The sequence below is a fragment of the Pezoporus flaviventris genome, unplaced genomic scaffold (assembly GCF_033815535.1).
Source record: "Pezoporus flaviventris isolate CSIRO_AGI_PZ_B2104156 unplaced genomic scaffold, CSIRO_AGI_Pfla_v1 ptg000176l, whole genome shotgun sequence".
Taxonomy (NCBI): Eukaryota; Metazoa; Chordata; class Aves; order Psittaciformes; family Psittacidae; genus Pezoporus; species Pezoporus flaviventris.
The window spans coordinates 1,757,980-1,783,917 of NW_026892724.1; the positions used below are offsets into that span (position 1 = coordinate 1,757,980).

At 52.2% G+C, this 25,938-nt stretch overlaps 1 protein-coding gene across 5 annotated transcripts in view; it reads right to left on the reverse strand.

Annotated features, from left to right (window-relative positions):
- The window catches only part of SCMH1 (Scm polycomb group protein homolog 1), a 59,497-nt gene that overhangs the window by 12,123 nt on the left and 21,436 nt on the right, over positions 1 to 25,938 (reverse strand). For 4 of the 5 annotated variants that reach the window (XM_061480319.1, XM_061480317.1, XM_061480318.1 and 1 more), the window contains exons 6-12: positions 25,451 to 25,685; positions 22,358 to 22,446; positions 21,176 to 21,419; positions 6,413 to 6,645; positions 5,715 to 5,841; positions 4,528 to 4,728; positions 3,724 to 3,909 (exon numbers count right to left, since the gene is read on the reverse strand). In XM_061480319.1, coding sequence (XP_061336303.1) covers positions 3,724 to 3,909; positions 4,528 to 4,728; positions 5,715 to 5,841; positions 6,413 to 6,645; positions 21,176 to 21,419; positions 22,358 to 22,446; positions 25,451 to 25,685 — 1,315 coding nt within the window. The remainder of the gene's footprint in view (positions 1 to 3,723; positions 3,910 to 4,527; positions 4,729 to 5,714; positions 5,842 to 6,412; positions 6,646 to 21,175; positions 21,420 to 22,357; positions 22,447 to 25,450; positions 25,686 to 25,938) is intronic. The other variant, XM_061480320.1, reaches the window with a different exon arrangement.

Sequence of the window (25,938 nt, forward strand, 5' to 3'; positions counted from 1 at the left end):
GGCTCCTTTAGGATGCTGTGACTTGCCCTGGCTGCTCTGGTACCTGCTCCCTGAGTGACGAGCGTGTCTACACAATCAGCTCAAGTGTCAGTGCCTGGTGACACCCACCAGTAAAGCAAACCAGTAAAGCAAATCCCCCCCCTTCACTTCCAGTCACAGCCACGCTGAACACAGGGGCAGTGATACAAGAAACAGGACAGGAACAAAAATATACACCCTTGCCTAAGACGTGGAAGTCACATAACCGAATGCTTTCAAAGTGGGGACGTGCAGCCGAAGCCAAAACGTAACCTAAGAAAGAAGATGCGCATGAAATCCCAAGTCTGCTGCAGCAGACTGTAACAGAACTCAGGGTGCTGCTGCTGGAGTGATGGGAACCACGGCGTGAGCACTTGAAACAGAAGGTGAAGAAATGATTTTGGTGACAAACTGTTCCCATCTGACCTCAGCAGTGCTGCAGCCAGGCTTGTGAGAGGTGCTGAATGATGGGGTAAGGAAAATACTGCGATTACATGTGGCGCACACATCAGAGGAGCCTGACCCAACAGCTTCCTTATCAAGGGAACACAAGGGATCTATCACACAAAGGAAGAATGATCAATCTCATTCACCTGGAACTCACCAAAGCATCTGATATGGAGAACCACCAGCTGAGACCGAGAGCATGAGCACTACCAGAAGCCTTGTTCATGCACCAACACTTGATGTGAGGGGAGGAGCAGGCAGTAGAGCACTGAGTGAGAACACGAGGCTGCAGAGCACTTGGCAATGAATCTTCCTGATGATCATTCTGGAGCTCAGTTTTAACATTTTCATCAATCACTTTGGCACAAATCTTAGGGATTCACTGATGGAAGCTGCTGATGCCTCCCCACACCAGGCCAGATGAAACAGCATTTGAAATGATGCAGAAAAAACCTATATTGTCTGGAGCTGCAGATAGGAGGTAAATCCAGAGCAAAAAACAGATGTGTACCTAAAGCACTGTCCCATGAGCTGGGAACCTGCAGTTGGCAATAAGGGACGGTATGGACCAGGAGGGCTTGATCATCACCTGCTACAAGGACACACCAATGAAAAGGGGCTTCCAGGGACATTTCTTGTGAACATGGAGGTGCCAGGGCTGTGGCACCAGGTCCACAGCAGCTCCTCCCCAGCGTGCTGAGTGCCACTCTGGGCACTGCACTGAACTCAAACCAACACTAGATGAGGAGAGCAGAGCCCTTCTTCCCAGGGCAGCCAAAAGGTGAGCTCCTTGGAAGGATACAACTGCTCCCTAACTACTACAACAAGAAGAAGAACCAAGTCAAGCTAAAGACACGGAGACACAGATACCACATTGCCCAGAGTAAACCTGGGCTGGAAACTACAACATAGCTCCTAAAAATTCAGCAAAATTTTCCACCCCACTGGAAAAGCAAAATCCCCCACTCCAGAGCTCATTAAAGCAACACTGCACTTTGTGGTGCCTGTAGTAACGGGACCCTAGGCTCCGAGGTCCAGGTCTCTCCAGTCCTCCAGGTTTTCCGATGGCTCCAGATCAGATATACCTGCTCACATCATCTCACAGCCCATCCCTCTTCCCCTTCACAGCAATCAACTTCCCACTTCCTTGCAAACCTACTGTTTCCTGATGTACAACTTGATCTATTCTCCTTACTTCCACGGTTATGCCTTATGTAGCAGGACAGAATCCCAAGATGCAGCTGACCTAAGGGCTGCTGCAGACCTTCCTTCTTCTACCCCAAGCACACCCATGAGCTCTCCACAGACCCACAGTGGTGCTCCTGTAAAGCCAGTTTGTTCTGGGAACTGAGCTCCCAGTCCTAAGCAGTGACTGCTGGAAGAACCAGCCCCACTCAGGCACATGAGCATCTCCACTGCAGAGGGAACAAGGCAGGACACACAGAGCTGAGGGTGAGACCAATCAACACTTGGTGTGATACAAGCTGATGTACAACCACATCCTCATTCTTCCATCACTAGCCATAACCCCCCATCAGAAGCCGCAGGAATGTGTAGATAACAACGTTTATCACCTTCTTCAGGTGCCTGAGAAAGGTGCTAATGTTCAGATGCCCAGCAATCCCTGAGACATCAGTATGAGCTACAGCACTAGGTGTTACCGCTTCCCTGGACTGTGGTTAATCTTCCTTTAACCCCTGCAGACACTCTAAGGGCAAGTTCAGGAAGGGATGGTCTCAGTATCATGTCATATCTGGTGCTCTGAGCTGCCCTGGATTCTGACTTTGCTCTTTAAACCTTCCCACCCTGCCAGGCAGCCCAGCACAGACATCACTGACATCTCATGGGGGCTCGAAGCCATGTGTGTGAGCGACAGGACCTTGCCCATCCAAGCCTGCTACCATGCCCAGATCCAGTCCTATTCCTCCCATTCTGGTTTTGCTCTGTCTCATGACCACAGGATAATTCCCCACTGGAACACACGGATTTCTTCTGAGGGTTCCCTGGTAACCTCTTGTCCCAGGAACCAGACATGCTGCTCCTGTACTTGCCACAGCAACCAACCCTTTTCCTATAGCTCCTCTTCCTATAGCACAGCACAGCTCCCTGCTCCTGGCACTGCTGCTCCAGCCTGCAGCCATGGAGGAAGCAGAGGACAGTCACTCCAAGGTCCTCTTTAGACTCTTGCTAATCCCCCACCCTGAGCCTGGGTGCTTTGTGAGCTGCAATGAAGCACTAGGCTGTGGCCCCTAAGCTTCACCCTTAGCAGCTTCTCCTTAAACAGTTCTCTATCAGTGTGTATCCTTTTATGCTTTTCTCACCAGAGCCTTAATTATCCAAAGCATTAACTTTGGAAAGTCCTCAAACAGCACAAAAAACAATTTGCTGACTTGGGGGCAGAAAGACAGGGGAGGAAGCGAGGAGATGAGAACAAGATACCTGTCAACTACTAAAGAGGGTGCAGATAGCTTTTATTCTCTCCACTACCAGCATTCCTATAGGAGCAGCTCCTCCAAAGCCCCATGGCCAGTCTGGGGAGGCAGCTTCCACCCCAGGGGCTGCTGCCACTACACAGCACTGTGGGGAAAAACCACTGGTCTTATTTTCCACTGCATTTGCTTAAGAGCAATTCTGCAACCTTATGATTTGTGTTGTGGCATGAAATATCTTGCCAGGGTGTGTTGCTTCACCATGGTGAAAGGTGGTTCCTTTCCATACCACGGAAAACAAAGCCACCTATGCCTCTGATTGCTGAGCGTGCCTCATCCCGGAACGGGCCATGCTCCCACCAAGGGCTGGATGTGCTGTTTGCTGGCAGGGGATTCACAGCCAGCATGGAAAGTGCTCTGCTGGCTTTTAATTCCATTCCTAATTACAGTTTACCTGCTGCATGTTATCGCTCTTCGACTTCTCACACACAGTCCTTCACCTTAATTCCTAACTGGGTGAAGTCACTCTAATCAGATTACAGGAAGCAGGAAGGGCTGGGGGAACAAGGAGAGGAGGGGAGACAAGGAGACAGCACGGATGAGCGGAAACCTACAGGCAGAGATGGAAATCAGACCGACGGGCAGAAAACATGGCAACTTGAACCCTGCCTGAAAAAAGAGCCCTGGGGCTGTGTGCTTGACACCGAGTGTGATGCAATGAACCCTGCAGGGAGGGCTCTGACGCTCAGCCTGCCTCCTGACATCAACTCTGCGTTAAGACGCGGGGCACCTGAGGGTCCCTACAACGCCAACCCCCCCCAGCTCCTACCTGGTAGATACCTGTCGTGGTCGTACTCGTGTGAGCGCTGCATGTGGCTGTTCTGAGTGAAAGGCTGGTTCCCAAAGAGGTTGTCACTGCGAAGATTGTGGCAGAGCTTCTCCAGGAAGCGGAGGACGTAGGTGATACTGTTTACTGCTGGCAGGTTCAGAGTGTGCTGTTCCCGATCAAACACAGCTGGAGACAGAAACAAACAGAGCCCAACACGTAAACCCCCAGCAAAGGCAGGAGGCTACGCCCAGGGCTGCACAGCCAGCTTCTGTATCTCAGCATCGCTGGTCTAGACTAGAGCAAACAAAAGCCACTGCCTTCCCGGGGCTGAGCGCTGGGACAGGCTAAAACCAGTCTGCTGCACCCAGCAGCAGGGATGGGGCTGCAGCGCTGGGAAGTTGCGTTCCAGGGCCTGCACGCCCTGTATCCAGGGCTTAAAACAGGATGACACCCTGGGCATTGCCTGTCTCCACGTCCGTGCTGACATTCCCACCCGTTCTGCCTCCTCCCGGGGCTCGGGCAGGGCTTGGGGGATGGAGGGTGAAGTGTTAACGCTGCCCAGGCCGATGGCAGGGCCACACACTGCCTTCTCCAGCACTTGTGCCCAGAGGCCACACTAAACTGCTCTGGGTCAGCCACCAGCTGCTGCTTCACTGGCACAGGTGTTTGGCAAGAAAGAGAAGACAGAGCTCTTCTGTCTGCCCCTGGCCCATGACTGCACCAGGCTTCAGGAGAGGCATCTTCCAACGAGTGAATTCTTGCAATGACATCTCCGAAGGCAAAGTGCTGCAGGCCAGTTCTCACCTGAGATGACCTCTCCACCGTGGCCTTGCTTTAAGAAGGAGAAGACTGTTTTCTGATGATAAGCACAATCAATGCAGGCCTGTACTGCTTGCTGCAGGACAACAGAAGCTCGAGCAGGTCCAAAATGGTCCGGCAGCTGCTGAACTTTCTTCTTGTCTAGGTGGGGCCCAGTGCTGCCGTTCTTGTTCAAGTAAATGCAAACTGCCAAGATGAGAAACGTGTTTGCCATTAACCCACTCAAGAAAGCAAGAAACAGATGCCTAAAATCCAACATGAGAGATGCTGAGATCTTAAGACTGTCAAATCGCTCGCAAAGGGGAATCCACCGTAACTGCTTGTCTGCATCTTAACAGCGGAGCCACTTACAGAGGGCAATCCAAAGTCTTCCTGCCTCTCACTCTTCTTCCACACTGTCCCTGTCCCTCCTACACTCTCCCCTGCAGCCAGGCTCCCAAAGACAGGTTGCAAAGGGGCTCCTGTGCCAGCCAGGGAAGGCGGCTGTGATGACAAAGGAGATGAAGGAGTGCAGCCCCTGCTCTTTAGGGTCCTCTGAAAACTGGCCACTCACTGTGGAAACAGAGGGCTCAGCCTATCCAGTGCTTGACCAACCATACACACAGCAGCTTTGCACTAGGCTTTCCTGCCCAGATTCATCTTCAGTGCATCTCACAGCTGTAGCAGAGCATACACGCTGCACTGCCACTCCTGCTCCTCCCCTGCTCCCTCCTGTCCCTGTTTGCCTGGACATCCTGAAGCTGAACAGATCACGGCCACTGCTGCTCAGCACTTGTTCTGCATCCTGCTGTAGGGTCAGCAGCCATGCCTGGCACGGTCTGGGAGAGCTCACACCCTGGGCTCACAAGAGATGCTGCACACCAAACTGCCTCTGGGCCTGATGGGCCATGAAAAGAGCCCTTTGAGAGCTGCAGAGTCACCATGAGCATGCAGAAAAAGGGATCCCTGCACTGGAGAGATGGACTTCCAGTCTTCCTACAGCTTCGTTAGTTCCAAAACAGAGAGAGAAATGAACCCCTGGGCTCTCTTTTCCTCCCTTCCATCTCAGGCCAGCCTTTCAGGAATTCCAATGGCTGCTGGTTCCAAGTTTAGGAAGGAACAGGAGCACCTCAGTGTGTCGCTTTCTGACCAATGCAGCTCCTAACGTGGAGAATGTGGTTCAAGACCCTTACCTGTGGGAGCCTGCATGGCAGAGCTGGGAACTGTAGCAGCGTCCTGGGGCACAGTGCTTGTGTCTGGTTCTGGGGTACTGGTGGTTGGAGAGGTGGGTGCTGGATTCAGCAATGTCCTAGGTTTCCTCTGCAGAAAAAGAGGAGATATTTCTCCTTTTACCCCTGCTCTCCTTTACTACCCATGATCACTACACTCTCTCCTCTGCATCCAACAGACAAGGCACTGTGGAACATGACACACTTCTGATGGTGATGACGGGGAGTCTGAAGAGCCTAGTAATCAGTAGGTGTGCATTTTATACACCACAATCCTGACAAAATAACAAGCCTGAGATCTGCCACCTTTGCTTGACTCAGACCAGCTACAGACTAACTACACACGATGGACCCAAGAGCTTATTCCACCGTTCGGCCATCCTGTCGTGATCACAGCATCTGCCATGCTACCTTCACAGCTAATGCAGCTCCAAAGACAGAGTTTCTGGATGGAAATGATCTTTAGGACACAGACATTCTCTACAGCTCTGGGGCCAGACTCTGAGGGATACTCCCAGCCCACATACCCCTCTGGTCTCCTACTTGCTGCAGTCATACAGCCAGAGGCTGAGACAAACGTGCACAAACACACGCATGCACCATCCCATGGCAGAACTTGCAGCACCTGCTTTTCACCCGCCTGCATCAGCATCAGCTTTTACCTTACTGCCAGGCTTGGGGCCTCTCTTTCTGGGGAATTTCAAAGGCTCCACTGACTTGGAGGGTGTAGGCATGGGGTGATGGATTAGCGCTTTGGTCGTTCGACCACGCTTCTTCCCTGTTTTGCGACGCCTTTGCCCTTGTTGATGCCCCAAACCAGTCTTTGTGCTACTGTGCATGCTAGGTTTCTCCGAGTTTACTTCGGAGGCAGGTAAAGGGCTCTTTGGAATCACAACTGAAATAAAAAGAGAAAAAGCAAATAGAATTAAATCAGGCGAGAATGAAAACAAGAGCAGCCTCCATCTTTATACAGCGTCACATGGGAGAACCTGGAGCGTTCGCAGCCCCCTGGACGGAGGCTCCAGCTCTCCAAGCCAGGATAAAAACCAAAAGCACTGATCCTGCTTCAGCACTCGAGCTGTGGGACGTGGCTGGGCTGAGCTCCTGAAGGATCATGCTCTCAGCCATACCTTCCTTCCTGAAAATACCTGGCACCTACACCTCTTTCTGCTGCGAGTGGTGACCTGCCAGCGACCACGTAGAACGCATGGAAAGCATTCCTAGGGGAAGGATCAGTCAAGACCTGCCTGACAGTCCCAGAGCCAGTGCTGTGCTGGAAATCCCGTCTCCCAAGGCAGAAATCCCATTTGCTCTGTCCCTAAAGGACCAGTGAATGCAGTGATGGTACCAGCTCCATCCCTGATGCCCTCAAGGACTGGAATCCTGGCCCTGAGTATCAGCTCATCTCAGCTGGATCTGCTGTCCTGCTCCTCTCCCACACAGCCAGAGGTAAGGAGGTGGCAGCACAGGCTCTGCTCCTTCTTATGTTCTCATGCTTGCCATGACAAAACCAGGTTTCTGGTCCACAAATCCTCTGAATTTGGTCATTCATCTCTCCCAAGTCCTGCTAAAGGCTGGAGGTGAGCTGGCCCAGCTCGGTGGAGCAGTATTCCCTTTAAACTCCTGCTAAAAGGAAACAAACCCAAACCCTCCCAGGTTTTATAGAATCATAGCATAGTTTGTGTTGGAAAGGACCTTAAGATCATCCAGTTCCAACCCCCCTGCCATGGGCAGGGACACCTCACACTAAACCATCTCACCCAAAGCTCTGTCCAACCTGGCCTTGAACACTGCCAGGGATGGAGCATTCACAACCTCCCTGGGCAACCCATTCCAGTGCCTCACCACCCTCACAGTAAAGAACTTCTTCCTTATAGCCAATCTAAACTTCCCCTGGTTAAGTTTTAACCCGTTACCCCTTGTCCTATCTCTACAGTCCCTAATGAAGAGTCCCTCCCCAGCATCATATAGCCCCCCTTCAGATACTGGAACCTGCTCTGAGGTCTCCATGCAGCTTCTCTTCTCCAGGCTGAACAGCCCCAACTGTCTCTTTATACGGGAGGTGCTCCAGCCCCTGAGCATCCTCGTGGCCTCCTCCGGGCTTGTTCCAACAGTTCCATTTTGAAACATGTACAGTGAACATCAGGATGTCTTGTGTCTCCAAGCTGGAAACCTTGCTGTGCATTCAACGTGGGGGCTCTGAATGTCACAAACCCCCACTTTTAAAGCAAGGGTCTTTAAAGTGAAGGAGAAAATCTTGGCCAAGGAAGCAGAGCACAGTGACAGGCTGACACCAGGATGGCATCAGGCTGATGCACAGCCCTGATGGCAGCATGACTGTGGGCATGTAAAGAGATTGTGAAAGCTTTTCTAAGGAGGGTTTACAAGCAGTGACTGGGAGCAGGGACTCACTCCTTGGCACAAAGACTCAGTTTGCTGCCGACAGCTCAGGGGTAGTCAATGGAGCTGGGTGCAGCTTTCCAGAGGCCTGGAGAAGATCACTGGGCTGTGAGGTGACAGTAGTGAGCCAGCCAGGAGGCAGGAGACACTGCAGGGATGGGGCAGTGAGCTGAGGGCTCTGTTAAGTGCTTCACTGCCAACCAGAGCGCAGCCCAAGCGGATGGCATGGCTGCTATGGGGAGGTGTGTGTAAGGTGTGTATAAAGTGTGTGTAAGGTGTGTGTAGTGTGTACAAGGTGTGTACAAGATGTGTGTATAAGGTGTGTTCAAGGTGTGTACAAGGTGTGTACGAGGTGTGTGTAAGGTCCCATCAGTGGCAGCTCATTTTGGCCTTAATGTGAACGAACCACTGGGGGTGGATGATCCTGCTTTGCTGCACAGGTCTGACTCCAGCTCTAACCCTGTGCTCTCCTGGACATGAACCTGGCTGCCCGGTCGGAGGAAACCTGAGCACTGGTTCCTTTGGGCACCTCCAAACCAGCCCTGGTGTTACCTGACAAACTTCATGTGGGCTGACACGCTGGCCAGGCCCCAGTAGCCACTGGGACTCCCAGCCTCCAGCTACGTGGGCATTCCTGCCTTGGGATGTGCCAAGGAGTAGGAGCTGAGCTGAGCCAGCTCATGGTCACAGCAAGGCCATGTTTAGGACACAGAGGTCACCTGGTGCTGCAGAGAAGGGCCAGGAACACCAAGCAGTCCTTTTCCTCCTCCTCTTCCTCGTGGGGCTGCCATCAACCACTGCCCCCAGCAAACCCTGCGTATGCCTCCACACAGTGTATGGGATGGAGAACTCTGCCCTCCCTGCCCTGCCATACCGAGCTCCTGGGGGTTGCTAGGAGTAACCTGCACTAGCAGTGAAGTGCAGAATGTCCTCAAGTGGTTTACACCCATCCTAACCTCACCTGGCACCAGTGCAAACAACAGGGTGCATGGTGAATCCAGCAAATGACCCTGTTCTGCTTGGTCAGGGGGCAAGGGGGAGGCTTCTGGTGCCTTCGGTTTCTTGGTTTAATTTTATTTCCAAATGATACAGTGTCCTGTATCAGGTCATAGAACAGTCACCATTGGAAGGGACCTTAAAGCTCCTCCAGCTCCAACCCCTGCCACGGGCAGGGACCCCTTCCACTGGAGCAGCTTGCTCCAAGCCCCTGTGTCCAACCTGGCCTTGAACACTGCCAGGGATGGGGCAGCCACAGCTTCTCTGGGCACCCTGTGCCAGCGCCTCAGCACCCTCACAGGGAAGAGCTTCTGCCTAAGAGCTCATCTCAGTCTCCCCTCTGGCAGGTTAAAGCCATTCCCCTTGGCCTGTCCCTACAGGCCCTGGTCCAAAGCCCCTCTCCAGCTTTCCTGGAGCCCCTTTATGTTGTTGCCCCAGAGCTGGATCAGGGCTGCAGGGGGGGTCTCCCCAGAGCTCAGCAGAGGGGCAGGATCCCCTCCCTGAGCTGCTGCTCACGCTCTGGGGGTGCAGCCCAGCACACGGGGGGGTTCTGGGCTCAAGCTCACACTGAAGCCGGGTCATGGGGAGCTTCTCATTGACCAACACCCCAAGTGCTCCTCCTCAGGCTGCTCCATCCCACCTCCCCCAGCCTGTGGCTGTGCTGGGGATTGCCTGACCCAGGGGCAGGACCCTGCTCCTGCCCTTGTTGAACTCCATGAGGTTCACAGACACCCATCTCTCCAGCCTGCCCAGCTCCTTCTGGATGGCTATATTACCATTATTATATTACTGTTATAGCACCAGAACCTCTTCCAGGGACTGGATGCTTCCCAAAGGAGCCTGAAGTTTTTGCCAGGTGCCTGTTAATTCTCCTTCAGGATTTGAGCCCTGATGTTACTGGGATGTGGTCAAGAAGCTCAGGGTTACACAGGGAGCAGTGCAGAGCGCTCAGCCCTGCTCACACCCACCTCAACCCCCTCTGAGCTCTAACACTGGTAACAGCCCTGCCCAGGACATGGGCTCACCTCCCCACTGCAAACCATCACCCATGTACCTGGTAACTGCCAAAAGCTCCAGTTTACTGCATCTTATTCAGCTGGAGACAGTGCCTGCCCAACAGTGAGCATCTGCCAGAGACATCCTCACCTTCATCTTCCTTGGACCAGTCTTCACCCTCACCACCTTCACCAGCCACAGCGAGGAGCCAAAAACCTTACAAAGCCCAACGGTTTGCTGTCACTGAGAAAAGCAGCATCTCTGCCCCACAGCTTTGGTGCTCACATGAGCTCTGAGCAACCTAGCACAACTCCAAAGCTGGCCTTGCTTTAGCAACAAGTTGGGCCATGCAACCTCCAGAGATCCCTTCTGACCTCAACTATTCTGTGATCTGAACTCCTAACTCATCATTTCAGCCCAGTAATGGAACGGAAACCTCATCAAAGTTTTCTACTGCCAGCATCCAGCATAAGGGTGTATGTGGAGGAATGGGCTGGCTCCTTTTTGGGCTGGTTGGTGCCAGATCAGTTTGGCTGCAGTGAGAAACATCACCCTGAAGGTGCAGGATCAAACACTGCTGAACTTAGAGCAAAAGGAAAGCTGGGCACCACAGACTGGGCTCTCAGTCACTAAGGGATTAGTTTAAGCCAGAGTTCTGAGCTTCCTGCACAAACAAAGGGACCTGACAGAGAAGACTTCAGGGCCCATTTCCTAACACCAACACATCCCTCACCAGTTGACACATGGCACTGGGACTCACTGTTACATACACAAGACTGTGAAGTTGACATCCACGCTTTGAGTGTCAGCCAGTACTAGAAACTCATCAGCTTATCTCAGGCTTATCACAGTCTGAAGAAGACAAAATTATATCCTTGGGGTAAGAATACAAAGCCAAAATGTAGGAAAATATGGAGTTGAAGATGGAGAACATTTCCTACCTTTCTCTCTGCTACACCAACTATTCCACATACACCAGCAGCTGCTGGACCACAAACCCCCAGATCTCCATTTTACATGCCAAGGGTACTGTACTCTCAGATGCAGCCATAGCTCACCTCCTTTATCTCTAGGTACCAGTGATGACTACAGTGTCCTGAAGCAAAAGGGACTTCTGAGAAGCCTGAACACACCATTCCTATCCATTTAAAGCACCTATGAAGAACACTGTAGGCCACACATACGGTGCTCCAGGTGTCCCCCGTCCCATCTTCAGCAGTGCATGGTCAGAAGCATGACTTAAAGAGGTGTATTAGAGACACACTGGATATAAGCTAATCTGCCAGAGCTTGGAAAGCTTGTTGAGATCTGGCTGAATCCTTCCCTGGATGCAGCAGCTCAAACCATGACATCCTGATGGCTGGAGCTGGAAAGGAACCAGAGCTCAGCGCCTGTCCAAGAGCAAGTTGTGAAAGCTTCAAACCTCTGGATTCTCCCCAAAGCAGAGCCCATCATCACTGGCCATCATGTGCATGGCTGGGACACAAATACAGGCGCTGGGAAGGCTCAAGATGTGGCATGTCCTGAACTCTCAGCAGGCATGACAGACAACACAGGAGAAAAGGGCAAGTGTGGAGACATGGGCTCCTTGCAAGGACAGGGATAAAGAATAATCCACCAAATCCTGGAATTTTCAAGCCATAATGCAATTATACTGATAATTCAGTAATTCCTGCAGGGATTCCTGCTCTCCAGCCTCCAACATCTGCTTGAGTTAATGCCGAAGGATCAGATCTATCTAATACAGTAACGCAGCAAGAGGAGCAAGCGCTGCATGGTTCAGCATGTTCGAGATGTTCTCATGCCATTAACTCCCCAAAATGCACTTTCTTTTTCCACAGGATTTATCTACTTTCAGCTTTTGGCTACTGAAACTTGCTGCTGCCGTCACTGGAAGTCATGAGGTGTTTTATCTCCTGCTCCCCTCTCAGACCTCAGTGCCCAGCAGGTACACGACAGCATGCACATGAAACTGTGTCCTGCTCATCCTGACATGCAGCGTGGATTTTAATGTGTGTTTTGGGCCAGGACGTCCACAGGCACAGGAAGAACGGCAGCTATTTAAAGCTAAAGCAATGTCTTAGGTGTTTGTTGCACCTGAGAAAGGCTCTGAACACCCATCATGAGTGTCCCGTTTCTTAAAGGCTTCGAAATCTGCAGGCTCTGGAGCAGCACTTTCCTTCCACCAGTGCTCAGATCATCTCTGAGCACTGCAGCTGTCACTGCACATCCCCCAGGCACAAACTGTAGTGTTTTTAAGGTTCTTTTCTTTACAAAACTAAAATAAATAAGGGAAAAAGTCTCCAAGAGGCACCGAGATACCAGCAAGTGCTGCTGCTTCTGCACAAGCCTCATGAGGCAGCACTCCTTGTGCGTCCCAAACCACAGCCTGTCTCCAGAGCAGAGGTGCTCCAGCCCTCCCAGCATTCTGGGAAAGGAAAAGTAAAGAGTGTGGAGAAAACCACTCCTACCTTCAGATGCCAAATGATGGGTTCTGAGCTGCCTGGTGCTCCTTCAGGAGGGAGAACGTGGGCTGTAACATTCACTGCACAAGAACATCAGCTCAAAACCAGCAGTGGCCAGAACAGAAATCCTCATTGCTCTGGTTGAAAATCAAGCATGAAGCCCCCAAACCTGCAGATGATCCCTGGATTCTCAGTTCCAGAGTCCCAGCCTTTTCAGGGATAGCTCCAGTCAGGGCTAAGCTCTGCCTCAACCCAGAGCCACCCTTTCCTGAGCCCATTAGGAAAACACTTGGATCAGGTTGAGTTTTTAAGAGCTCCTTCACACTGCCTTGGCTCTTCTGCTCCACACACAACATAAACCACCTTTTAAGGTCTTAACTGGTTTCCAGCATCACTTCAGAGACCCTTATCATTGCTTAGCAGTTACTGATGCTTTTCAGGGTATAAACACCCGTGTGCAGCTACTCCTCAATGCAGGGGGAAGCACTTTGAGACTGGCACAAAGTGTCACGGACGTGCCACACAATACCTTCATTCTCCAGAATCCCTTGGGCTCAGCACTGTCCCCATCCTGCTGATGGCAAAATAAACAGGGATGAGTGACTGGCTCCTGATGAGAAACAAAGGCAGTGACAGCCTGGGAAGAGCAAAGGTGCCCAAACTGTTGGCCTCAGCAAAAATCACTTTCAGTTTAGTGCTGAGCACACAGATTGACTCAGTCCCAAACCCCAGGTCTCAATTTCTCTCCCATATAAGAAAGTTTAACTGCTTTGTATCTACTGGGTAGTAATAAAATGAATGGGTAAATTTAGTTATGGATATTTTATAGCTAATACTGCCAAGGGTGGCATTAGTGTAAGGGAAAGCAGCATCATGCCTGCCACCACTGGAGCAGCCAAGGAAACTTCTCCCCAAATAGCAGCTCACAAGCCCCCCATCTCCCAGCATGTTTGCTGTGGAACATCTGCACAACCAGCCGTAAACATCTCCCACTGCCAATTATAACTCTGGAGCAAGGACATTCCTGCTTCTTCAGCCCCTCTTTTCCCTTCCATCCCCTCTTCCAGCTCCCGAAAGGCAATGCAAAGGAGCAGAAAGACCATGCTGGGAATGGCCCTGGCACAGACATTTACACTGCAGAGAAAAATGGCTGCTTTGGACAGTGGGGCTGGTTTGAGGGATTGACTGTGCAGATCTGGATTGCAGGGGAAGCCCTCAACAGAATTCCAGCCCTTACTGCAGCAGCAGTGTGTGTTAGTTCTTCTATGCAGTGCCCTCATCACCCCTGGAGAGACACTCGCTTGTAGGAGCCAGCATCCAGCAACCTTTGCAGCCTGTCTGGACAAACCTGGTGGCCTTGGTACCATGTGTCACCATCAGTTTGTTATTTCTCCAGTGCTCAGACAGCTGAAGCCTGGGTCCGGTTCTGCAAGGCCACCTGGATGCTCCTTTGCAGGTACAGCCAGAGCACGGAGCTCCCCCAGCCTGCCTGGAGCAGAGTCTCTCCTATCAGCCCAGCTACCAGGTCAGGTAACAAGGAGCTGCCATGAGCCTACCAAGGCATATGGTTCAAAGGCACATGCCAAATTTGTCAGCAATCACCCTCTCCATATCCCAAACCAGCAGTTTTCCTCCCGTCCCCATCCCACTACCTCTTACACCAAATTGGCTGCAACACAACCTGGGTTCTTGCTTGCTGTGATCCCCATCCCCATTAGTCTCATCACTGCAAAAATAAAGCTGTTGTAAGGGTGTTGTAATTCTGCACTACAGAAAGGAGATGAGAACTGAGCTGGGCAGCTCCAGTGTGAGAAACGCATCAGCAGGGTTGAAACTGAAGCTCCTGAGGGATGCTCTAGAGAGTGAAAGACAACAAACAGGAGGAACCAGGGAGTTCCAAAAGGAATGGCAACACTAGAGTGTACTGGCACAGTCAGAACAACACCAAGTAAAACTCTGAGCTTCAATACTCCTGCTGCATTTGGTTACCCCAAAGCCAGGCTGGGGTCACCTGTGTGGCAGCTCACTGCACCTTGCAGTACATCTTGGGCACTGGCAGAACGGTGACAGGAGGGGTTTGGTGACAGAGCATGCACACAGAGGGGATGCCTGACATGCCCAGTCCACACAGCAGGCCTCAAAGAAACCTCAGAGCCACGCTTCTGGGAAGCAACCAACCTGCAGACTGGGTAAGACTCCAGCATGCCCAAGCCAACCTGACTTATACCTGCAGCAGGACTCAGGGCATGAGCTTCTTCCCAGATTTCCAGCCCATGGGAAGCATGACAACACTGCTGTTTCCACCCAGGTAGCTCAAGGACAGACATTCAGTGACATGTAGCATGAGAGACCACCACAATCGACTGACTGATCACATCTTTTGCCATGGGAATTATTTACCAGTGGGTTTCCAAACCCCCAGGTTGGGAATGGTTCCGCACTCCTGCTGGATTCAGGCTATTCAGGGCTGTTCCTGGGGCTCCTGCTTGTTCTGATCATCTCTGAAGCTGTATTTTTAGCTTTGGCTTCCTGGGTAAATATTAGCAGAACACCTCCAACCTGTCAGTGCACAGAGAGCCAGGAGGCTGCGGGTGTTGCTTTGTTCCACCTTCTGCTCTTTCCTAAAGCTCTTCAGGCATTATAGAAACATCAAAGATCAAGAGGAGAACCATGAGAAGCCACAAAAGGCCCAATCTTTGTAACAAGTGAAGCTGTCTGTTCAGGATGAAGCTCCTAGAGTCAATACAACTGCACGCAGTGGCAACAGGGATGCGTTTGCCAAAGGCAGGGTCGGAGCTGGGCATTCACTTCAGAGCAGGGCCACAGCATTCACTTACCCTCTCCAAAACATGGGGAGGGAACAAAGCCATGAAGAAACCAGAAGATGAGAAGACGATGTCATGCTCTTGCTCCCATATTGTCACTGTGAAATACCCCACCAAAACGGGCCCATTCCTCCCACATGTGCATCCACTGCTCCAACCACAACCATCCCATGGACCACAGGCAGCTTTTACAGACCTTGGTCCATCATTCTGGCTCCTCCAGCAGAAGCTGCTTCCTTCTAAGGAGCTGAGCTCCTGTCACCAGCAGCTGGCATGTGTGTGCTGGTGACAGGCAGAAACAATGTGTGGAGCCCTAAGTCCTCCAAGAGAAGCTTCTTAATCCTAAGTGCTTAAACCACTCCATCTAGGTGGGAAACTGTACTCCCTGTGGCTCTCCTAAAGATACCCAAACCATTGCACTGGGCATGCTAAGCTTGATTACCTCTGCTTCCAAACCTGGCAGCAGAGGATGGTGGGGCAGACACCAGCCCTGCTGTAACCCCAGCTCAGGACATCTGGAGTCAGACACTTTGGAATGCCCAGAAATAAAAGCCCTGGACCTCTGCCCTTCCTTGAGCTTGTCCAACTCCATCTTGAAAGCACTGAGGCCTTCAGCCTGCACCAGCCCAGCCCTGCACCACGTTCCATCAGTGGAAGGTCAGAGATGTTGCAGAAATGGGGCAGTGACCCCAGTGCTGCTCACCCAAAGGGAGGAAGTCTCAACAGTGAGGCTCCTGTAGAAATGTCCTGCCAGGACTCAGGAACACCCTGAGATTCTGAAACCCTGTTTCGGACCAGGAAGTGGGATGGAAAAGAGAAGGAAATGTCCTGAATACAGAGATTCATAATCTGTGGGTTATGAACAACTTCAGAATAAAACATGAGGAAAAGTCAAGCTGGGATACAACTTCATAAGAAGGACACGGGATATGAGCTTCATATGAAAGACAGGCTGGAGGATGGTGGAAACTGCCTGTCCCAGGTCAACTCCTTGGAGGCTCTTTCCAGCCCCAAGACATCCCACAGTAACACCAAGTCTGTAACATGCCCGAGATCCTGCTGAGTGCCAGATCTGCTGTGTGCTGAGCCACAGGCACCACCAGCATCCAAAGGGGTTTGGGGAGCAGCAAACCCTCCTGCAGCACGGAGCCCAGACCTCCACAACCAACCTGGACTCCAGGACACACATGCAAGACAGGATAAGCACCTCAGCTCTGTGCTCCAAACAGCTCAAGGGATATTTCTTGGGCTCTTCCAAGAGCACCACGACTGCACATGCACTAGACTCACACTTAGAAGAGAAAATGCTGAACTTCTCTGTGCAACCATCAGTACCTGTGTGCTCCCAACTCCAGCCACCCCAATGCCAACATTCATCACCTGGCCTGACGGACGAGCCCCAGCTCAGTCCTGAAGTGACAGCAATGAGTATTTTTCCATCTCCTTCAAGCTGTAAAGCAGAGCTCACCTGAGCATTCCCCTGCCAGCTACTCCTCACGAGGCTCCTCCACCCATCACCGTGTCCTCGCCCCAACAGAGGAAGAGAAACCAAGCAACAGCAGAAATAAAGTCATAAAATACACGTTACCTTTGCCCGGGGGCAGAAAGTCTAGCATATGACCATCATCTTCATCTGAAGATGCCAAGCAGTTAACCAACACATCACATGGCAGCAGCAGTGCTGAGGGATGAAGGACTTCATCAGCTTCCTACCCAGGGGCAGCATTTTGTGCCCCTCTCTTACCCACCCGTGTGAGGGCAGGCTCCAGCCTCTGGGCTGTGTAACACATGCAACAGTCGGGAGCGGATGCGAGTCCAGGAGCAAATGGGAGTTCCACTTCAACACATCCCCATGGTAACTATCTAAAACTCTTCACTTGGGCTTTGCAAGGGGAGGGGCAGGCTCTGGAGGCAGCCAGGCCCGGGCAGCAGTGTGCTGACAGCAGCAGTGCGCTCACACAGCGCAGGGACATGCTTGCTGTTGGACCACACGCAGCACGGGGCTCTGTGCTGCCCTTGCTGTGGCTGCCTAGCAGCCGTGGCCCAGCCAGGCTCTGCATCACCTCCCCAGCAGCTCCCCGGGCCCATCCCGGTCAGGGCTTGTCGCCAGCTGGGTTTTGGCCAAGGCAGCAACTCCACTCCTCCAAATTCCAGTGCTGGAGCTGCTCCCAGCTCTGCCCACCCAGCCTTAACGCTTTCACTGCTGCCCCACTCAGCACCCAGCACCCCTCACAATGTTCTGTTCTTGTGAGCATGCACAGGGGTGGGAAATCAATGTAATGGGTGCAGTGAACCCACCAGGGAACTCCGGAGGAGCTCAGCATCGCAGAATCACAAGCACGGGACCTCTGGAGGTCACTTAGTCCAACCCCCCTGCCAAGGCACAGTGCAAGTGAAGGAATGGTACAAGGACCTTCTGAGTTACTGTGAACACTGACAGCCGTACCTGTGCTTGTGGGCAGGTTGCTGCAGGCTGCCTGTGTCCCTGCATCCTTGTTTTTAAGGTTACAGCACTCCCTTGCCACCCAGAAGTGATGCACAAACCATGGCTGAGAAGAATTAATCACAGGACCCCAGCCTGGTTGGGGTTGGAAGGGATCTTAAAGCTCATCCAGTTCCAACCCCCTGTCTTCATTTCTGAAGTGAACCCACAAGTCCTGAGCATCTCCCATGCAAGGTAAGTGCAGGGGCTATCAGTAGCACAGTCTGCCCATCGAGCAGAGCTCAAAGCTGCCAACCAGCACCTGGTTTTATAGGACACCCACCTCACCTTCTATTTCTAAGAGCCTGGGATATGTGTTTAAGGGTAAAAGAGCATGTGTGTAAGTGGCATGAAAAGACATACAAGATGCTGTACACTACAGGTGAGGAGTGCTGATTCCTGGTTAAGAGACAGCCCTGCGAGTGTGGCACTGGCATGGATGGGAAGTCAAGAGGAAGCTTTTGCCACCGAAACCGCCTCCCTTTGGGACAGTCATAGAATCACAGAAAGGTTGGAAAAGGACTTATGATCATGTAGTTCTAACCCCCTGCCTTCCCCAGCTGCTGCCTGGCTGGCATGAGAAGGCTGAGGATGCACAGGCCAAGTTCTGCCACATCTCGCCTTGCTCTGGGAGCCCAGCAGAGCTGACCTCCAACCCCAGCCTGATGGGGAGCAGAGAGGAGCAGGACCGACCGCTGACACCCCCGGAGCTACACTGCTCTGCAGCATGGGTTTATGTGAACCCTGCAGCTCCAGGCTGTGCTGCACAAAGAGGAGCTGCAGGAGATACCCAGGAGCCTGCAGCCATCTGGCCTCCAGCCACCACAGAGCACATCTGACAGCCATGGAATTACCAACCTGGCAGGCAGAGCTGCTCCTCCTCGCCATTTGACCTCCCTTTCCTCCCTTCACACACACAAGTGTCCTCAGGAAAGCTCCCCTCGGCAGGGCTGGCTGGGCCCCAGCTCCACCAGCACCCTGCCCAGCAAAGCAAACACTGGTAGGAGTGGGAGGCCCCAGAGCTGGAGAGGGGAAGTGCCTGGAGAAGCCCTGCGCTCCTCCACCACTGCTGGCAGGCAGCAGAAGGGACAGATTAGAGCTGAATTATGTTACCAGCATTAAATAAACATGCCTGGCCTCTTTGAAGTTCTGCTTCCCTTGATCATGAGCTCATTTTGCTCAGCCCCAGGAAACCATCAGTCTCCATGGAGTTAACTCTTCACAGGACATCTCAGCTCCTCCAGGCACCTCGTGCCCATCGGCAGAGCTCATATAACCACACGTAGCACTGACCTCCTGTGTATCTCCCCAGGTCTCCCTGATTTAGGTGGAATTCCAACCAGGAATGGGAACCTGCCCAACTCCACTGCGTGGTCCTGCAGGCTCCAGGCTGGCACATAAGGAAGCTTTGCTGGAGCTGGAGGAAAGGGGGATCCCTTTGCGGTGAAGCATCCTCCAACCCTGCCAAGAGCAGCACTCTCAGGTCCTGGGAGGACTGTGCTCAACCCTCCTCCAAAGCAGGGCTGAGAGGTAAAGGAACAGGGAGGAATTTGATTACAGACAAGGAAAGTTCCCAGCGCTCCCTTCATTTGGTTTAAGTGGGAATTGCAAAGTCTGGGCCAGGAAAGGGAGGGGGCAGGTACAGAGAGGAAAGGAAAATACCACAAAGCCAAAGCTGATCCTGACTCCAGGACATTTCTGCATGGCTCACACAATCTCTGCAATCCCTGCTCTTGTCTCTGGACTTGAACAACACAACCAACCTGCCTGAGAGCCTCTGCCTGGGAGTGGGAGATGTGACTTTTGGGGTTCACTACTTTAGTATATGAGTGGGAACTGCAGAGTGGCTGCTGGTGGAGCCAATGCAAGAGGGGGAGTCACTGCTGCCTGCCAAAGTGGGGAAGCAAATGCTTCTCAAGATGGCTCAAAATGACCACAGTGTTGCCCCACACTGGGTTGTTACTTCTTCTGGATGCCCTGCTCCCTCAGCCCTGGCACAGGGAGAGATGCTGCCTATGCTGGGTGCTATGAGTCTTCCCACTTCTCCTAGGAAAGCCGTTTTCACCTTGCCCCTGAACCCTTCCACCTCCACTTTAGTGCCAGCAAAGCTCCCACCCAACACAACCATGTCTTAGCCTCTTGTGCAGTACCGGAGAAGCACCTTGGAGATGCTGGGGGTGATCCCAGGGCAGTGCAGGGGGGGGGTGCAGCCCCAGCTAGGAGGTCCCCAGCAGCTCTGTGGCGCCCGCAGGACAGAATGCAAACAACCAGCAGGAAGCGAGGGAGAGGCTGGGAACATCAAGGCCAAATGCAGCAATCCAAGATAAACAGCAACAACCTTTCAGTTCCCAGCCAGAACAGAATCAGCCCCGCGCGAGGGGAGCCCGAGCCAGCCTTGCAGCACAGAGAACAGGGCTGGCTCACACCGAGGGACAGCAGGGAAGCACCAGCTGACCCTGGGTTTTCACAAGGAACAGCCTCATCAGAGAAATGCCTTTCCTAAGTAATCCTTCAGCTCCAGCAGAGAGGCTGCTCTCCTTCCCGTTCCATTGTCAGGCACGTGCTGGGTTTGCCAAGCAGCAAATGCCAGAGGGATGAGCATGGGGACAATGACAGCTCCCCGGTCCTAAACACAACTGCAGTGCTAGCAAGCTAAAGACACGTCTGAAAACCTCCACAGCCAATGCTCAGACCTCTGCAAGTTCCTCAGCACCCTTCCAAAGCAACAGTCACAGCTCTAGGAACAAGGCAAGTACAACCCAACCAGGCCTGAGCTTCCCACGTTCAAAGCAGACATCACAGGACAAGGCAGAGCAAGGTCTCTGCCACAGGCACAGTCACATGTACATGCCACATGTACAAACAGTCCTGCAACTTCATACTTCTCGTTATTCCCTTACTTTATCCACAAATAGCCTGGTCCCCATGTGGAAAACTCCCTTGGAACGTGCATTCTAAAGGCGTAGGAAAGCCTCCAATGCAGGTGCTGAGGAGGAGCAGACCTCAGCAGTGGTGACCAGCTCCATCCCTTCAGAGAGCCACCTCCTGCCCACCTCCATCGATGGCAGCTCCTTAGCACCTTGAGGCCAGGCTGTTACACTGCAATTGCACGGGATCATCTGCACCTTTACCGTGCACGAAGCAGCGTAAGAGAGCCAGACAGGGAACCCAGATGTCCCCGGTGCCAGCCTCTGCCTGGGTTGCTGCTGTTTGAGAGGTAAACGGAGGAGGAAGACACCTAAGCAACAACGTGGGCCTTACCTTTTGTTCCAGGGGGCTGCAGATTATCTCCAGTCAGCGAGCACCAGCCTACGGGAAAGATGTCCCGGGAATCATATCGGCACCAGTAATCGAAGGCACCTCTCCAGCCATCAAATGTTATGAGGACCTCAGAACCTCTCACCTCCCCAATGGTGGCCGGGCAGATGAAGTGAGGGTTCTTCCTGTCCACTGCCTCCAGCTTCATACCTGTCTTGAAGAAGTTTTGGGATGGAGATGGTGGTTCCTATAAGGAGAAATTGAAAATGTGCTCAAAGAGGATATACCAGGGCTGTCCCCTCCATCAGCAAACTCCCCTCCAGGAGCAGATCAAGAAGGGAGCTAGTGGGCTGGACGTGAACCCCAACTAGGTGTGCTCGTGCTGGCCTAACTACACGACTACATGCCCTTCAAGTCAAGAAGCAATGGAGTCCACTGCTGACTGCTCTGCCATCACCCTGCTGCTGGATCAAACCCACACAGTGCTATGTTAACACTGGAGCCTGTGACACCTCTGCCATGCAGCGCAGGCAGGAAATAAACTCCAAAGAGCCTCTATAGGTACTCTAACCTTTTTATCTCACAGCAGGAAAACCTGAGATATGAGAGTCATTCTCTGTCATTCTTCCCCAGACTGCAGCTTTGCTAGACATGTGAGAGATCTGCCACCCATCCTTATCTGGGGCTTGCTCCTCCTTGTCTTTTACACCTGAGATATACTGAAGCCACATCAACCATCCCATAGCACAGCACAATCCTCTAGTAAGGCTTCTGTAGCTCTCTGACTAAAGATGTGAGATTACAAACTACAGACCCATACCTGCAGTGTGGCCTCACAGCAGTCTTTGCCCACCTCCCAAGCTCTGGTACATTAAAAGGTTTCAGAGAGGTGCTGACTTTCAGATACTGCATTCCTGACTTGGACAGCACCTGCAGCCCAAGTGAAAAACAAGCCCATCTCTCAAGTCTGAGTGTTGAAGCCCAAGATGCTTTCTTAGCAGACCCCTGTCTGCATCCTGACACTGCTGTGATGCAGCCATAGAGGGTATAGGTCTGCCCTAGAGAAGCAGCACCAGGGCAAAGCTGGGCACTGTTCACCTCCTGTGGTGAGAAACCAGCTGTGACTTTGGTGCTCTGCAGTAAAAGGGCCATGCCAAAAGGGTGTCTTCACAAACAGTGAAATACCTTGTGGAAAATCCGGACAGGAGCCATCTCTGCTCCATTCAGAGTCTTCAGAAGGAACATGGGCCAAGAGGAGGCATTCAGCCGAAAGCCTGCAGGGGAGGAAGCAGAGATGGAGACTTTGAGGCTGGATCCAGCAGCACACGCCTGCTGGGCTGGGACCTCTGCAGCAGGCACACACTGTGATCACGCATCACCCTCCTCATGTTGGAGGGTGAGAGGTGACCTTTTCCAGATGCTCTGCACACAAAACATGATGCTGTTGAAAAGAACCCCCTGGGGATGGCTGTTTGCAATATTCTGCTGGGAACACAAGCCTGCACATTACCCATGCAGGCAGAGAGCTTTGCGCAGCACTAGTGCTGGCAGCCTCAATGATCCTGCTACAGGGAGACATGAATCAGCAAGTGCACACTCAGAGTATGGAATTTCTTCCTCCATAGGGAATCTCAGCTCCTGGGTGGTCCCCTGCACCTTTTAGAGTGAGCTGCAGGCAAGCTAACCTGACTAAATGAAGAGGCTGTGGCTTGGCTGGGAAGCAGGTTTAACCATTACAGGAAAGAATGGCAGCTTTTGGCTCAATGCTGTCTATGAAGAAAAGTACAGAAATAGCAGAAAGGGGCTTATGGGAAGAAGAAAGCAAATTCACATGCTTTGGGCTATGACCCTGAGTGCAACTGCACAACCAGGTATCACAAAACACCTTTGCTCAATATGCATCTTCCTGCAGAAGCAATTTCTGCTGCTCAGCTGAACAGGGCATTGCACTGTCTGTATCTGTGGTAGTTTGAAGATAACCCTGGGCCTGGACCTAAAGGGAGAGCATCCCATGGTGACTGACATGGCAAAGCTCTGCCAGGGTTGAGATGCCACAACACAACATCCTGGGGGGATTCTGACTGGACACAAGAGGGAGATTTTCCCCCATAAGAACAATCAGCCACTGGATAACCTCCCCTGGGAAGTGATGGATTCCCCAAGATCGGCCACTGTTAACACCTGACTGGACATGGTGCTGGGACATCTAGTCTACGTCATGTTTTTCCCATAAACATTGGACCAGATGGTCCCTGAGGCTCCTCCCAACCTCGGATTCTGTGATTCTAGCCTGGCCCAAGGTTACGCAGGTCACAGCTGGGCACAAAGACTTCTTCCAGAGCATGAACCCTCTCCTCTGGCACAGACAGAAATGAGTTTTGCTCAGCAGCTCCATTACCCTTATTGCCATCTGCTGGCAAAAGCCGGGCAAGGCACAGGAGGAACCATGGCTGCCAGGCAGGACCGGTACCCACAGGAGATGGGCAGCTCATGGGCTGCTCCCTGGGACTGAGGTTTCAAAGAGATGTCTGCAAAAGCACAGCAGCATGCATGAAAATAACATCAAAATTCTTTACTGTAAGGGTGGTGAGGCACTGGAATGGGTTGCCCAGGGAGGTTGTGAATGCTCCATCCCTGGCAGTGTCCAAGGCCAGGTCGGACGAAGCTGTGTGTGGCATGGCTCAGTGTGAGGTGTCCCTGCCCATGGCAGGGGGGTTGGAACTGGATGATCCTAAGGTCCTTTCCAACCCTAACTATTCTGATTCTAAAACCGACAGCTTCAATGTTGAGCTGCAGCAGGTTTTGCCTGTAGCCAATATGAAGGCAAAAGGTATCATTAGACCTGCTTACACACAGCTTCGTGTGGTGGAATGTGCCAGAACATGCATCTGCTTATGTTCCTTCCTTCTTCAGAAAGGTCAATCCTAAGGGTCCCACTGCAGTTCAGGCCCTACTTCCACAAAGCTCACTAATGGTGCTCCATGGAAAAACATGATTAAAAACACCCCTCATTCCAGGTGTCCCACTGAAGGTTTCCTGCATCACTACAGATCGGCTTGATCTTATTTGGGGATGTGCTGAGGGAGATTTATGAAGATGCTTCACAAATAATGGGCAGCAGAATGCAAAAGCAGGTTGAGTTTGGTGCTTCATCAGGAAAGAACCAATAAACGAGCTCCTCATTTGGCCAGTGTCAAAAAGAAGATGCATTCACCCAAAGACCAGGCTGGAAGAAGCATTTGTTTGTCCACGTTAGTGATCAAGCTGCAGCAAAGTGAAACTAAGTCAAGAGATGAAATATTACAAGTGTCTCTTCACGAGACAGGACTTAAATCACTGGGAACCTTGTCAGACCTTCTATTTCCTCATCACGTGGTCCCCAGCTGAACTCCTATTGATCCAAAGGTACTTGGGCACAAATACCCTTAGACAGCATGAATGAAAACTGAAATGCTTTTGAAATCAGTGTCAGGATCAGCAGTGCCTCAGCCCTGACTGTTCTCTTGGTTGTTCTCTACCTCAAGTTTCACAGATCCCCAGCAAAGCCAACCAGACACCATCTCCCTGCTCAGCTCCAGGGGGAGCACAGGGGAATGCACTGATGGATGACACCCAGCTCATGCCAAGCACACCTTGGAGATGACAGCACTCGGAAGCAGGATCAGAAGCCCAGAGCAATGGGCAGTGACCAGACACCAAGCCATGTGCCAGCACTGCCTGGGTGACTGTGGGGTGTCTCCCAGGAAAGGAGAACCTGGATTCATTCCATCCTTATACAGGCAGTTACCTAGGACAGGCCATCATGGTTGCTCTGCCTTCCAACACTACCACCCACACGCCTGGGTCACCAGGGCTTTGGGGTGCCCTCCATTGCTTGTGCGTCCCCTAGGAATCAGAGTGGCTCTGGCATTCTTTCCCACAAATGCATGGAAATGTTTTTCCTTGGGGTACACAGGGATAACTTCAGAACGCATAAGAGCACAGTCAGCATGTGCTTATCCTGAGCTTGAGCAGCAAAGAGTGCAGGCAGTTCACCTAGGTGCAAAGAGCTCTTTCATCTACACTCTAAAGCACCTCCTTATCCATGCCACAAAGTCCATGTGGAAATCCTGGTGTGGGATACATGTTTAACAGCCCAAACTAACAGGGCTGCTCCATATCACAGTGGTAGGCAGGGGCAGTTCAAGGGTCTCTGTCCCAGGCACAGAGATATAAAACCCCCAAGGTTTTCCGCACAGATCATGTGGGTGCTCAGTGGACAGCAGAACTCCAGCTCACCCAGTGGAGGCTGCAGCATCCCTCCGTTCTTCTCACAGTTTCCTATGGGCTGGATTTCAGCAGAGTCCACCAGCCTCCAGAAGTCATTCTTGTTATCACTGCCATCGAGGCGCAGGCGCAGGCGTGCGCCCGTCAGACCCACCACTGTGGCGATGCACGTGGACGTGGTGTTCCGGGGGTCCTGGGCTTCTAGTTTCATACTGATCTTGAATTCATTTGCAGGTGGAGTGTATGACTGCAAAGAGAAAAACAGGGACTCACGCAGAGCCAGGATTTCCACTATTCAGGCTGATACCCTGAGAGCACCAGCACTGGTTCTACCAGAGACTGACAGCATCCTCCAAGCACAGCATGGGAGCAGACACCACAGAGCAGCAAAGAAAGCTTGGTGAGCCCTGGCAGACCTGTAACCAGACCTACCCTTTCCTCACAGCCCTCAGGGGAATCACCCAGCCAACCCAACAGATACAACTCCTCCGTGCTGCTGA